Source organism: Myotis yumanensis, unplaced genomic scaffold (assembly GCF_028538775.1).
Source record: "Myotis yumanensis isolate MYYU_CA2020_CCGP unplaced genomic scaffold, mMyoYum1.0.hap1 SCAF_1, whole genome shotgun sequence".
Classification (NCBI taxonomy): domain Eukaryota; kingdom Metazoa; phylum Chordata; class Mammalia; order Chiroptera; family Vespertilionidae; genus Myotis; species Myotis yumanensis.
In genome coordinates this window covers 211,722,846-211,737,422 of record NW_027223752.1, presented here as the reverse complement: position 1 = coordinate 211,737,422, position 14,577 = coordinate 211,722,846, and the positions used below count along the sequence as shown (strand labels likewise).

Sequence of the window (14,577 nt, the reverse complement as noted above, 5' to 3'; positions counted from 1 at the left end):
TATCTTTCTCGTGACAATGGCACAGTACAAAAGAACCAACCAGGCTCATTTCAACTCATTGCTTGTGTTTAATGTCTTTTAACAAGCCACTGGCCAAAACAAGTCACGTGGTTGAGGTGAGTGACAAGTATTATAATAGGTCATCCTATGCTTAGTGGAAGGGCATTACAAAAGGAAGCAGAATTAGAGCAGATATACAAAGAAGGGAATAGGGACCATCATTGCCAATCATTGCAACCTATCACCCCAGCCCTTTGTGAGAGAAAAATAAAATATTTTTGTGAATGAATAAAGAGTTTGAGAGCATCTAAAACTTCACTTCCTCATGTGACTCCAATGAAAGACTCAGTGATTTAATACAAGGGAGGCAGGTTGGTTATAACTTAGTAAAAATAACTGTAACCAACTGTATTGTACCTACATGAAAAGAAAACCTGTGAGCTGAAGCGTGATTATCAAAGCAATGGTTTACAAAGTAGGGTGTGCACATCCATTTAGATATAGGAAGAAAATGCTACAATCTTTACTTCTGCATAGAATTCTTATCTAAACATAGAGAGTAAAGAAAGCTTTGCTGGTCAACAATAGCTGGAATGATACCTGCACTCTCACCATGTCCGCAAGTCAATGAAGGTCATGCATGTAATACATCTTATGGGAAGAAAAGGAGCCTCCAACAGGGCCCTGTCAGTGATGCCTCATCCATTTGCTCTCAGTGGACTGTGATTTATACATAATTAAATTTGCAAGTGATCACATCTAGTTCTGATTAAACCCCCTCTAATGAAAATAGACAAATGGCTTCAAGAGATTATTACTAAACTACACCATGGGTTGAAAAACACACTAATAATTGCATAAGCACAAGTGGACAACAAGAAACAGGATATCTGTTCTATGAGCTCTTCATTATCCACATTAAACATGATGAGCTAAATCGGCTCTAAAATAAAATCTGCAAAAGCAAATTTATAAGAATACTAAAGCTTTTAAAATATGGGTTTAGACTCACTGCTTTAATGATGACCTTTATTTTAAGTACCTTGAAATACTCGTTAATGATAGCATAAGGCCATTGCAAATAATGAGTTGTTTGAAAACTAAACATTCAGAACATGAAGACAAATATCTAAAATTGGTGGTTGTATTTTTAAAATTAGTGTGATGGTTTAGTAACCAATCGCCAATAATGCACTTCTCAATTTGAATTTATATACCTTTTTCATCTACAACAGTCATCAAAACAAACATTAAAATATGAATTAGAGTCAGACCTTTTGATTGCTATATTATAATAAAGCACATTTAAACATATTAATTGCTAAAATATTATCATGAACAGTAATCTTAAATGGTAGCAAAAATAAGTATATTTTATTAATAAATATAACAGTCATTCCTGAACAATAAGTGATTTAACTTTATATTGTTCCAATTTCTGCTTTGGTGCTTATTTTATATTTTAATATGTAATACAGATGTAGAAATACATAAATAAGTGCAGTTTATCCACTAGTTTTTGTGGATTTTCTTTTTATATTTAAAAGGCAGAGTAAGTAGACAACTAAATAATATTTAATGGATATCTACTAAGAATAACAGGATTTCCAAACAAATTATTTACATGTGATTGCCTTAAATTCATATAAAATGCGCATTCTCAGTATTTGAAAGGAATAGAAAAATTCCTTAAACGAAACTTAGATTTCACCATGAGTATACTAGTACACTTTTAGAGTAATAGTTTGATTTGTATGTTATAGAATATTGTTAGAGAAATACAGAACAATGCATCCTCTTCATACAAATTTAAGAGTTGGACCCATGAACTGAGATTCTAAAAGAAATCAGTAATAACAAGAGTAGAAACAAAATCTTTTAGGAATACACAAAGAAGCAAATTTAGGAAACACCAAAAAAATCACAAGTACATATCAGCATGCAGCTAACCTATGGCCAATGTACTGGAGAAGTGAGACTAATTATTGGATAAAAATGAAATGAAAGAATTCACATAGTTCCATATTTCAAAAATAATTTACCAGAAATGTAACCTTTTAAAAGATGGGGTTATAGATAAATTCCGTGGCTTTCCTGTTTCCAACCTTGTTAGGGGCAAAATCAAGAGAGGGATACAATTTCCAGTCCAATACTGCAAACAAGAAAATCACTCTCTGTTGCATAGTTTATTGCATAAACATGATTTCAAGGACACATTGACTTAGTGAAGGCATCATATTTTTAGTGCCTGGGTACATTAATTATAAGTCAATGCTTGTAGCCTGTTTTGATGAATTATGTCCAAATGGCAGGGCTGTTCTTGGAGTAATTTCCCATTTACTTTGATCTACTGAGTGTATTTTAAAGTACCAACGTTTATTTCTTTATACCCTTTTGGCTAATAAAAGATAGTCTCCTCTGAGTAAATTCCAATCAGTGTGTTTCTTTTTCTTTATTATTCATTTTATTGATTGATTGATTGATTGATTTTGGCATCACCATGTATCCCTCTATATGCTCCTCCACCACCACCTGCCCCGCCTCCCACCACAATCACCACACACGTGGACACAGACAAGAGTGTGTTCCTCATATGACAAATGAAAATGTAGCCTCCTCTCCCTTACCTCTCCAGCCTGGTGTTCAGCAATCCTCTCCCATCGTACTCTCTCCTGCAGCAATACTGAGATTGCAGGGCCTCTAAGGCCTCATGCTCAATCTTAGAACCCAAACTCATTGACCTCTGCTGCAGTATCTCTTCCCTATCGACCCCTACATTTGGCCACATTTACTTCACTTTGAGAACAAGGGTCATAACCACCTTCTTGCATGCATAGGAAATAAACAATAATTAGTCTATGAATTAAGAAAGAGAGGACTCATTGGAAATTAAATATTGCAACAAGGATTCTGGGAACAACAGCACAAAGGGTACATAAGGAGAAAGGCATCATCAGAGACAGATAGAAGAAAAACTCTCAGGTATCTTACAGCAAAGGGTCATCAGTATGCAATACCCTAATTCTTAAATTCACAGGTGAGAACGTTGGCATGTGTCTGTTTGAATAACCATAGTAAGCTAATCACAGCGGGAATTTATTGTATATAAAGCAATATTTTAGAGAATCTTGACATATATCAAAAAAAGCCATGCCATAGTAAGTCCTCTGGTAACAGAGATCTACTATGTTTTAGTTTTATTTAGGAATACTTTGGCTTTGGGGAAGCAATTGGCTCTAAGTCCCTTTTTGATCTGACTCAGAGTTATGTTCTAGTCTCATCTCCTTTCATATCCCTAATAGTATTCTAGGCTTCTATTATACTGACCTTTTACATTTCACTAAACTCAACTAACACTTCTAATTTTTGCTAAAACATTTTTCTCATTATATAGCTGGCCAACCAATCCCTCTTTGTCCTCCTTAGCTCTTTCCTTTTTCTAGAAGCCTTCTCAGGTGTAGATATCCTCAGCACACATCCCCTCTACTACCATATTAATTCATAAACACTGCAATAAAAAACATGATCACACTGTTTTAAAATGATAATTTTTCTTAGTCCCGCAACCGCCCCCCCCCCCCCCCCCCCCCCACACACACACACTGCGAACAACTTGAGGGCAGCACTGCTTATACCTACGTATTTCAGCTCTCGGCACTGTGACAGACACAGAGTATGTACTTAGTAAATCTTGTTGAAATGAACAAACACAACTCATGCCTTCTCGTTGCTCAGCGTGCAGGAAAAGGAAAGATATGTGAAGGTTTTTAGTATCCAGCGTGAAAAGTCATAAGAAATGTGTGAACGCCATGTGGTGGAGCACAAGGACCAGAAGGGCTGACTCTCCTTGGAGTAGCCTAGAGAAACATCAGAGAAGATGGAATGTGAGCTTGGCCTTGAGTAAATGAAAGATCTCCAGTTGGCAACAGAAGAGCGAAGCACAACAAAAACAGGGGAAAACATGTGCAAAGCCAGAGAGCTGTTAAGGATAATGGCATGCTCGGAGAACAGTGAGAAGTTCAATGCAATCTTCAAAAATAAAAGCCTTCCAGCCACTGCCCTCTGTCTCGCCTTCTCGCCTCAACCACGCTGCGTAAAAATGTCTCCACCACTCTTTACCCACTTCCTCACCTCCCACGCGCTCAGCCCACTGCAATCTGGTTGCTGTTGCCACAATCAGCAAATATCTCCTTGTTCTTTATCTAATGACACACTCGAATCCTTTTCTTGACTTTACTACAATATATAACACTGTTGTCATCTCTCTACTTTTTCAATACCCTCCCGCATTCGCATGAAAAGCACATTCTCCGGGTGTTGTGGGAAACCCTTGGGAAAATCCTCATCCTGGGATCTGATACCTTCTGTGTCTTCCAAATATCTACCTGGAATGATGTCTCCTGGAAAATGTATGGGACTGACACCAATGGATAATATATTATTTTTAATCAAGATATGCAAGTTCAGCGTGGCTCTCCCAAGAAGACAGATTCCACCCTGGCAACCTGGGGAAAAACATGCAACCTCTGCAATGTTTTCTTTGTTTTTTTAATCACTCAGGTTCAGAAATCATAGCTGTTTGTTATTTAGTTTATACAAAAGAATTGAGGGGGAGGGGGGGGTAGGGAGTGCTATTTTCTGAAGAAGACAAGAGAGCTATGACTGGATGTCCTTAGTCCTCACACTCTCCCTCCTGCAAGATGAAAAGGACGGAGTCAAACTAGTCAGACTACCTTTACTTGGTGTCTTTTGTGAAATTGTTACCGCATTCCCTAGGTGAGGTTTTACTGTGGGCAACACCTATGGGTTCATCCCATTACCGAACAAATCATATCCTATCTTGACTAAGGGCTGCAAGTGAAAAATATACTGATCATTGCACATTGTTGCATCTAATCCTATCTAATAAAAGGCTAATATGCAAATCAACTTAACAACGGAACGACCGGTTGCTATGATGCACACTGACCACCACGGGGCAGGTGCTCAATGCATTTTGAGGAATATTTTTAAAAACTATAGGAGGGTGTTGAAAAATATTGGCTGAAGGAATGCATGTTCCCCAAGTCTAAATCTTATCCTTCCACAATATCAATAACCTTACAATAATCAACTTATACGTGCCAACTTTAAAGTGAGTATACATCATGTCTTTACTTTTGATATGTAATATTTGCCATATTTGCAGCGGTCATTTACAAATGACAACTTCTGATAAAGGTTTGCATCTAAGTCCAGTATCAAGTTTTGACCAAATATTGACATATAACAACTCTCTAAAACCTTCCTATGATGTTAATTACCAAACAACATAATATCCCAATAGCTTCTGGAGGATCTAAGTGATACTAAACACTGTTTTGATAACATAAAAAGTAAGGTCTAGAAGCCAAGGTCACCGCTTACCCTGCCTGGCTACTTCTTAATGGCCTGATGGTAAACTCTGAATCAGTCAAGTTGAGATGACTTCAAAGTCCCCATTGTTCAAGTTCTAACCTTAATACTTAGCACTGCAAGAGATAACGACTTGAGCTGAGGTTCTTAGCCTAATTCTTGGTGCAGTAATTGATGGCAATACCATTATGCCTTAAAAATATGCACACACAGTAAAAGTGTTTACTAATATGGGAAAAGCCTTCTAGATAGAAACCAATGAGAAAAATTATCAATGAGTGAGTTATAAATTTCTAAAATGCACATGCCTACTAAAAACTTTGTCAACTGTCAACTGCTAGTGCATTCCAAAGTTTAATTACCTTCTTACTCACGAATTGTTTAAATGCTGAAATAAAAAAATTAAACTTAATTGCAGACACTGTGATTAGAAACTAATTATAATTTAGAACTTCACCTTTCTCTGGACAATTACACTGGTTAATGATTCTGAGATACAGTTTACGTGTGCGTGTGTGTGTTTGTGCTCTTGGTTTTTAGTACTTTCTGCTATGCTGCTTTTTCCTCTCAAGCTAATGTCACAGCGTATCTGCATCACTGACCTGAACAGGAAGACTTGGGGGTTTAGGTCTTGCTTCAGGTGTGCATTGCATAGAAATGAGTGTATCTGCTAAGCTGATAAAAGTAAAATTAAATTTATCCTTTACTGTTCTTCCATTGCCTAATTGCTTCTGCAAGCCATTTTTATATATGGCTGATAATGATATGGGTTATATTTTCCCTTACCATTACAATAACTTTCTTTCTATTTAAAGTGTCACAGCCAAGCGTGGTTTCTTGATTGGAATATAAATTTAATATAAATTCAAACTTTCCCTCATTATCTTGCTTTCCAGCAAAAAATAATATCAAGGTTGAGAATCACTCCGTTTGATCATCAAAAAGATCAAGTTATTTCTTTTCACAAAATACATACATGTTTTTAAAGGGAGTGCTGTCTTCACTGGTAGATGTGCAATATCACTAATTATGTATATTTGTATATGTCTGTGTTACATTTGTATATAGATAATTCAGGTTTCATATTCCCCATCTTCATCATGCTTCTCTAGATTTGGACAAATAACAAACAGTACCTGTTGTGTGATCAAACCATCTCTTGGCTCTCATTCAAAATCCTCCCCATTCCACACATTATTGTGTATACCAATTATCAGTGTATTGCCTCTCAGCTCCAAATCCACCCTCTTTCCCCTTTCTCGGTGATACTGCAGAAGGACTCTGTAAACACTGGTCCTTTGCCAGCTGGCACAGTGTTAGGCTTTGTCAACAAAAGGTATGGGAGGAATCTTTTGATGTCCTAGCAAAAGAAGAGGACTCTCTCTGTGCTTCTCTTGGGGATGCAGATGCCTCGTCATTCTTTGCGTTGCTTCGAAAGGTTGGTGTGCGAGGAGTTTTCAGCCACCAGGCAGGAGATTCTTACACACCAGCTTCCGCAAAGACCCTCACAGGTTTCTTCACCAGCAACAGCGGCAGGCTCCCGGAGCACCAGCTTATTCTTCACTGAGCTCTGACTCAGCCTTCAGTGGCAAGGCGCTCTGCCAAGTCCTCACTGTCTTCCTTGTTCATGATGCTTCACTCCTAGAAGCAGACGTTGCCTTCTGCGTTTGCTAATTCTACCTTGACTGGTTTTCTTTTACCCTGTTTGATTATTTAACCACTTCTACCAGTTCATAATGAATTATATTGGATTTTCCCTGTGCAAATGACTGTTGTGGATTCTTTCCTCTGACTGGATGCTGATGATAGGTGCTCACTTGGTGGCCTTGCAATTAATCAGACTTCCTCCAAGCAAACTACTGGTAAGACTGAGTAAGCAGGTGAATAAAGATAGAAATAGAGTAGAAATTTGGACATGACCAAAGAGAATTCTAAAGGACTGTGTTAGGCTGGGATATTCAGAGAAATGTAACATTAGAAAATTGTTGAGGGCCCACAAAGCTTTCAACAGCCTCTGAGATGTAAAATATTTATTTCATTTGGGAAAATATCTCAATATATAGGTGCCTGTGCACACATACACACACACACAAATACAAATACATTCCAAAACAGAAAAATTAAATTAAAAAATCAAAGTGATTTTTTTAAATGTTGCCAACAATAATTCCACTCAACTCAATTATATATAGTTTGGAATGTAAGTCAATTTTAATGTTTAATATAAAGTGTGGTAGGGGCCTCCAAAATAAGAAATCAAATCATGAGTGTGCTAAAATTTTTTAAAGTTCTTAGGTGAAGTTCGCTGAAGAGACCAAATTTTGCCTGGCTGGCGTGGCTCAGTGGTTGAGCATTGACCTATGAACCAAGAAGCCACTGTTCGATCCCCGGTCAGGGCACATGCCCGTGTTGTGGGCTTGATCCCAGTGTGGGGTATGCAGGAGGCAGCTAGTCAATGATTCTCTGTCATCATTGATGTTTCTATATATCTCTCCCTCTCTGAAATCAATAAATTATATATTTTTTAAAAGCGACCAAATTTTGATTTCAATTCAAAAATGAAGGAGTTTAAATTTTTTGTTGTTGCTAATGACTACATGCCTAACATTAGCTACCAGCTTTTTATTTTTATTTATTTATTTATTTGCATATAAACATTAACCTTTATTCTATTTTATTTTTCTCATTTCAATGTTTTATTACAGCTTCATTGAGGTCGAATGACAAATAAAATTGTAAGATATTTAAAGTGTGGATTGTAGCAATTTAATGTACCTATACATTGTGAAAGAATTCCCTCCCATCTAGCTCAACTATTTATCTTTTGTGTGTGTGACATCTGTTTAAGTTCTACTCTTTTAGAAATTTGAATTATACAATACAGTGTTATTAAGTATAGTCACCATGGTTTACATTAGACCCTCAGACCTTTTTTATCTTATCGCCGAAAGTTTGCACTCTTACACCCACCTCTCCCTATCCCCACCCCCAGACCCTGACAACCATATTTTTACTCTTCCTATAAGCTTAATTTTTTCATTTGACATAAAAGTAATACACATGGAATTTGTCTTTCTCTGTTAATTCACTTAGCATAATGCCCTCAAGATCAATCCATCTTGTAGCAAATGGCAGGATTTTGTTATTTCTCATGGCTAAATAACATCCCTCTGTGTATATATACCATGTTTCTATACCTTGGTTATTGTGAATTAGCCGATCATGAACATGGGAGGGCAGATACCTCTTTGTGACCCTGCTTTCATTTCCTTGGGATGGATACTCAGAAGTGGGATTGCTGGACCCTATGGATTCTATTTTTAAATTTTTGAGGAACCTCCATAGTGTTTTCCACAGTGGTTGTACCATGTTACATGCCCACAAACAGTGCACAAGGGTTCCATTTTCTCCACATCCTCACCAATACTATTAACTCTTGTCTTTTCAGTGGTTATATACATATATATATATATATATATATATATGTATTTATTTTTAAAATATATATATTAAAAAGAACTAATCAAAACCCCAAGCTACAATGGTGCACCACAGATACAAAAGGATTAGCATCCTTAACTCTCATGTATTTGGCTAGAACAAATAGGAATGAGTCAATCACATAATCCTATAAAACTAAAAATACTCCTTTCTTCTAAAAAAATTATTCCTCCCAACTTTGCATATATTAAGTAAAAGCAGTATTTAATGAAAAACTCACCATATCTGTATCTGAGACAGGGCCAAAACTGGTCACGTAGATGTTGGTGAAGACTTCAGTAATACTGTCTGATAGGAGAAAAAGAGATTGAATATCGATGTTATGTAATGAGAGGCACGGGAGACAGAAGTGGCCAAGTTCATGGCATGGTTAGAAAACTGTGATATTTAGGAATATCGCTCTTTCTTTTCAACTTTCAGAACCAACAAAAGTATCTAGGTTGCTCATTTATTTCATACGTTCTAGCAACCCTAAATGCAAAATTCCTAGAAGTATTAAGATCTTCTTACTTGGAAACTACAACTGACACTAGAGCATTCTTTTGTATGCATATTTCTCAAAATTAATAGTTTCTTACAATCTATCATAATTGAGCTAGTTTTCAATAAATTTTCCATAGGTACTGAAAATAAAATATATTTAGCATGATTACTCTGTGATATAGTCCTATATTTGATTCTTAAACTAAATATTTCAGATGGTACTTAATAATGGTAGAGATTTAGTTTTTAGGTTGTAAATTAATGAATCTTCTGAATAAAGCAAAAAACAGATGGCTAATCATTACAAATAAATATAATCCATATTAATATAAAAGTTATTATTCAGTGATATAAACATAAAAGCAAATAACATACATTGATCACCCTGGATTACTTCCAAACAAGCTTGCTTTTAAATGTATTTAAGAATGGCGAAATTGCCAAGACTTATTTAGCATTCATCTTATTTAATTCATCTTAATTGAATTAAAGTCTATAGTTATGTCCCTTATTGACTGTAACACAATTAACTGGATTGCTCTGTTAGCCAGGTGATTTTAAGTAAGGCAAATGGTGAGGGGGGGCGGGAGTGTTTAAGAGAAAAACACTTTAAATGTTCTTATAAAAAATGCATCATTAATTTCTACCATCATACACTCAGGGGATAAAAATAAAATAAAAATTTATATCATCATGAAATGAATGTCTTATCTAGTAACTATCAAATTTTTCATTCTAGACAAACAACACTGTGAAATATTTTAATATTATATGGGACATGCATTTATAATCATGAAAGAGAGAGGAAATGAAGTCTGGGATATTGAATCCACTATGGCAAGACCAAAGAAATAAAAAGAATATGAAAAAGCAGAGTAGACTTCTTCAAAAGGCTTTACACATACTAATCAACATAATAAACCTATGAGATCAATGTTCTCTTATCCCAATGTGTGTGTACACTTATGTACAGAAAAGTAAGAGATTATGCCCAATGACCCACTTAGAATCCAAGCAATCAGGCTCTTGAGCCTTCAGGGTAAACCAAAGCCTTATACACAGTCCACAGTAAATTTGAAATAAAAGTGTGTTCTCATTAACTACATATTTGTATTCACCACAATACTCTGTGCTAAAGACATAGTTACAGTGTTCCAAATAAATATAGTCATTCAACTTTATTATATTTATATACTATTCTATTATAAAAACTGTATTTATGAAATTTTATTATAAAACTGATTTGAAACCTAAATCCTATACAATAAAGAGGTGATATGCAAATTAACCATCACTCCAACACACAAGATGGCCACCCCCATGTGGTCAAAGATGGCTACCACAAGATGACCAGCAGGGGAGGGCTGTTGTGGGCGATCAGGTCAGCAGGGGAGGGCAGTTAGGAGGGACCAGGCCGGCAGAGGAGGGCAGTTAGGGGCAATCGGGCCGGCAGGGGAGCAGTTAGGCATTGATCATGCTGACAGGGGGGTGGTTAGGGGGTGATCAGGCTGGCAGGCAGAAGCAGTTAGGGGAAATCAGGCAGGCAGGAAGGCAGGCAGAAGCAGTTAGGGGCAATCAGGCAGGCAGGCAGGCAGAAGCAGTTAGGGGCAATCAGGCAGGCAGGCAGGCGAGCTGTTGGGAGCCAGCAGTCCTGAATTGTGAGAGGGATGTCCGACTGCCTGTTTAAATAGGCAGTCGGACATCCCTCGAGGGGTCCCAGATTGGAGAGGGTGAAGACTGGGCTGAGGGACCCCTACCCCTCCCCCCCCCACCCCATGCACCAATTTTGTGCACCGGACCTCTAGTATATTTATAAAGTTAATTCTCAGCTGCCATCTGCTCCAAAGACCTGCACAGGGTTAGCTTCATGGATATGCAACTTGTGCGACTGCACAGGACCCTGTGCTCAGAAAAGCCCCATGCTCAGTTTAATGTTCTAAATTACTATTTTTAAATTTATTTTTTAATATGCTTGTTTAAATGGAATTTTTAGAGAGAGAGGTAGGGAGAGAGAGACAGAGATTGGCTGCCTCTGGCATGACCCCTATTGGGATTGAGCCTGCAACCTGAGGATACCCAACCTACTGAGCAACACCATCTGGCTATTTTTAAATTTCTTAATCATTTTCTGACTAAAGGCTCTGTATTTTCATCTTGGACTGGGCCTGTGCTGGACCTAAATTATATATGTCGAAGGAAAGAAAGGAGGGAGCGAGAGAGGGAGGGAGGAAGGAAGGAAATGAGACCCAAGTTTGTTTCCCCTTCCCTTTATTTGCACAAAATCAATAATACTATCACATTTATTCAATAAACAATAGAATAAAATTTTAGTAATTATAGATATTGATTTAAAATACTCCAGAGGAGAGAAATTAAAATGTTAAGGTAGTCTTCGCCCAAATAGAAGCAAATGCAATTGTCTTCCTTGCAATTGTCTGGAAGAGTAAACTTGAAAAAGAGAGATGGCAAAAATGTGTGAATATGTTTATGCTTAAGGATATGAAAAATATCCACTACATGCCAAATGGAAAGCAAAGAGTGAGGGAGAGTATTATCAGTACCTAATGGCTGCAGAGAAGTGCCAGCTAATAGTAAGAGTGAAAAATAAGATTTTACCATGAAAGCTCTAAGAAGCACAAAATCTAAAGAGGAAGAAGGTAAGTATGCAAAGTTACCTTAAAGAAATGATTTCATGGTTTACTGACTTCATAAATATAGCTAAAGAATGTATGCATTGGAAGGAATATTCTTCAGCTATGAAAGTTCAGGGGAAAAAATCAGCTAAGCACACACTGACCACAAATACCCAATAGGTACCCGAGATTGGAAAAAAAGATTCTTGGTGATAAGACTTTGAGGATTTCCATAGAGATGGATGCCCAGAACTGTAAATAATCAATAGGCATTAGTGGGATATTCTAGTGTGATGACTACACATATCTGATACATCTAACCCAACTTCCCAGGGTTCTGCATTGGAAGTGCAATCTTGGATGATGATTGAGCTTTCCATAAGAGAAAGGAAGGGAAGCAAAGGGGAGGCCAGGGAAGTGGGGTGAGATTATATGAAGAGGGTAGAGGTAATTTTTGGATTCTGTCAAAGTCCACAGTATCTTCTGGTTTTATTCTGTTTACCCATGTGCATGTAGGACAGGGTTGGGTTGCATTATTAATGCCTGTTACAATACTCTGGTCCATGTGATAGATGTATGTCACACATAAACAAATACCACTGATACTCTGGAGCCACCCTAGTCTCCGCATTTTAGGTACCATGAGCGACCCTCTCAAATCCTGATCACTTTAGTGGACACAACAAGCACTGTCCTGCCTCAGGGCTTTCACGTTGGCTTTTACTTCTCTTTCATTTTCATTAACTGCTACTCTGCCTTTGGGTCTCAATTTAAATGTTCGCTCAGAGCAGGGCTTTGCTACTTTTCCTGTATAATGGAAGTTCTCTTCTTTCATTTTTCTCTCTCTGACACTTTGTTGTTTTCACAGGGTATTTTAGAACTTGCCCTTATTTTTATGCCAATATTTTTTTTGTTTTGTTTGTGTTTTGTCTGTCTTCCCAACTAGAATTTAAATTTGCTAGAGACAGAGACTGAGGCTTTTCTGTTCTGTTATGTCACCAGTGCTAGCACACCTGCTACATATCAGGTGCTTTATATGTGAATAAACAAGTTGTTTCTAATTATAGTTCATAGAGAACATATAACTCTCCCCAAAATATTTCACCAACATACAAAATGGCCCTGAAGCCCTGACTGGTTTGGCTCAGTGGATAGAGCGTCAGCCTGCAGACTGAAGGGTCCCAGGTTTGATTCCAGTCAAGGGCATGTACCTTGGTTGCGGGCGCATCCCCAGTGGGGAGTGTGCAGGAGGCAGCTGATCGATGTTTCTCTCTCATCGATGTTTGTAACTCTCTATCCCTCTCCCTTCCTCTCTGTAAAAAAACAATAAAAATATATAGTTTTTAAAAAAATGGCCCTGAAGAGCTGTCACTCTCATAAGAAAGGGCACTGTCATTTGTAAAGGCAGAGACTAACTGCCCATTGACAGAGGGAGGTTGAAAGCCTGGGAAATAGGTTCCCAGTGAAGAAACAAAGTCAAGGGAAAGGGGGAACTGTATTCAAAGGAAGCACTGTCGGTGGGAACTAAAATTTAACTGCTGAACAGTAAGAGGATTTTAATGGAAACATCCACCATGCGTTACCTCAAAAATAATTGTTTATCAGCTAAATGTTTGGCTTTAGAAATATCAAGTGCATTATAGGAAAAAATAAGAAGATCATCTAGAGAGTTTTTCACAGGCCAAGTACCATGAGTTTAATAATAGGTACTTAGGGATAAATAAGGAATGCGTGTGATAAACATAGTAGAATGTGTGACCCATAGAGCAATCATCCAATTCAGGGTGACAGCGAGTTGGGGAGAGGGGAAGAGGAACAATCTGCTGAGAGGTACCAAGGAGATTCTAATATATTTCTAATATCTTCCTTTTAAAATTGACATTAATTTTGTCAACGTTTTAAGATTAGATAAAGCTGATCACAGAATCAATCATATTATTCTCTGTGCTTTTCTGAATGTTTGAAATACTTCAAAAAAAGTAAATGGCCCTGAAGCATATCCAAAGTGAACCCATAAATAATTTCAAGAAAGGTTTAAATTAAGTCTTGGAGATTACTCTTTACTAGGTAATAACATCAAACTTACTTTAAAAAATCTTTTGCAAAAGTCTTTTCAAATAGTTAAGTTTGGCTTATGAACATGGTGAACGTGTGCAGAAGTGTAGGGTATTTGGCTGTAAAGAAAGACGGAGGTTGTACTGAAAAAGACCTGCAATGAGAATGCTGCCTCTCTCTCTCTCTCTCTCTTTCTCTCTCTCTCTCTCTCTCCATAGCATTCACCAAAGAACTAGGATATAGAGAATGTTATGTCCAGAGCTGTTGTACTAGAAATGTTATGTCACATTTATAATAGTGAGCAAATTGAATCAGGGGAGATCAAAGAAAATATATTCAGTTTGAAAGATGTTGCAATAATTAAAACAAAAGAAAAAAATAACATTGAGAACAGGAAAGCATAGAAATCAAAGGAATAGATTTTTTTTCCCTAAAGTGGTATTTTTAGAATATGCTGAAATAGGCCCTATTGTTTCACTATTAAGAGTATATTTACATCCTAGAAATGAGC

At 37.1% G+C, this 14,577-nt stretch overlaps 1 protein-coding gene across 2 annotated transcripts in view; it reads right to left on the bottom strand.

Moving 5' to 3' along the window:
- The window catches only part of GABRA2 (gamma-aminobutyric acid type A receptor subunit alpha2), a 116,523-nt gene that overhangs the window by 58,338 nt on the left and 43,608 nt on the right, over positions 1-14,577 (bottom strand). For both annotated transcript variants that reach the window (XM_070397149.1, XM_070397157.1), the window contains exon 4: positions 9,116-9,183. In XM_070397149.1, coding sequence (XP_070253250.1) covers positions 9,116-9,183 — 68 coding nt within the window. The remainder of the gene's footprint in view (positions 1-9,115; positions 9,184-14,577) is intronic.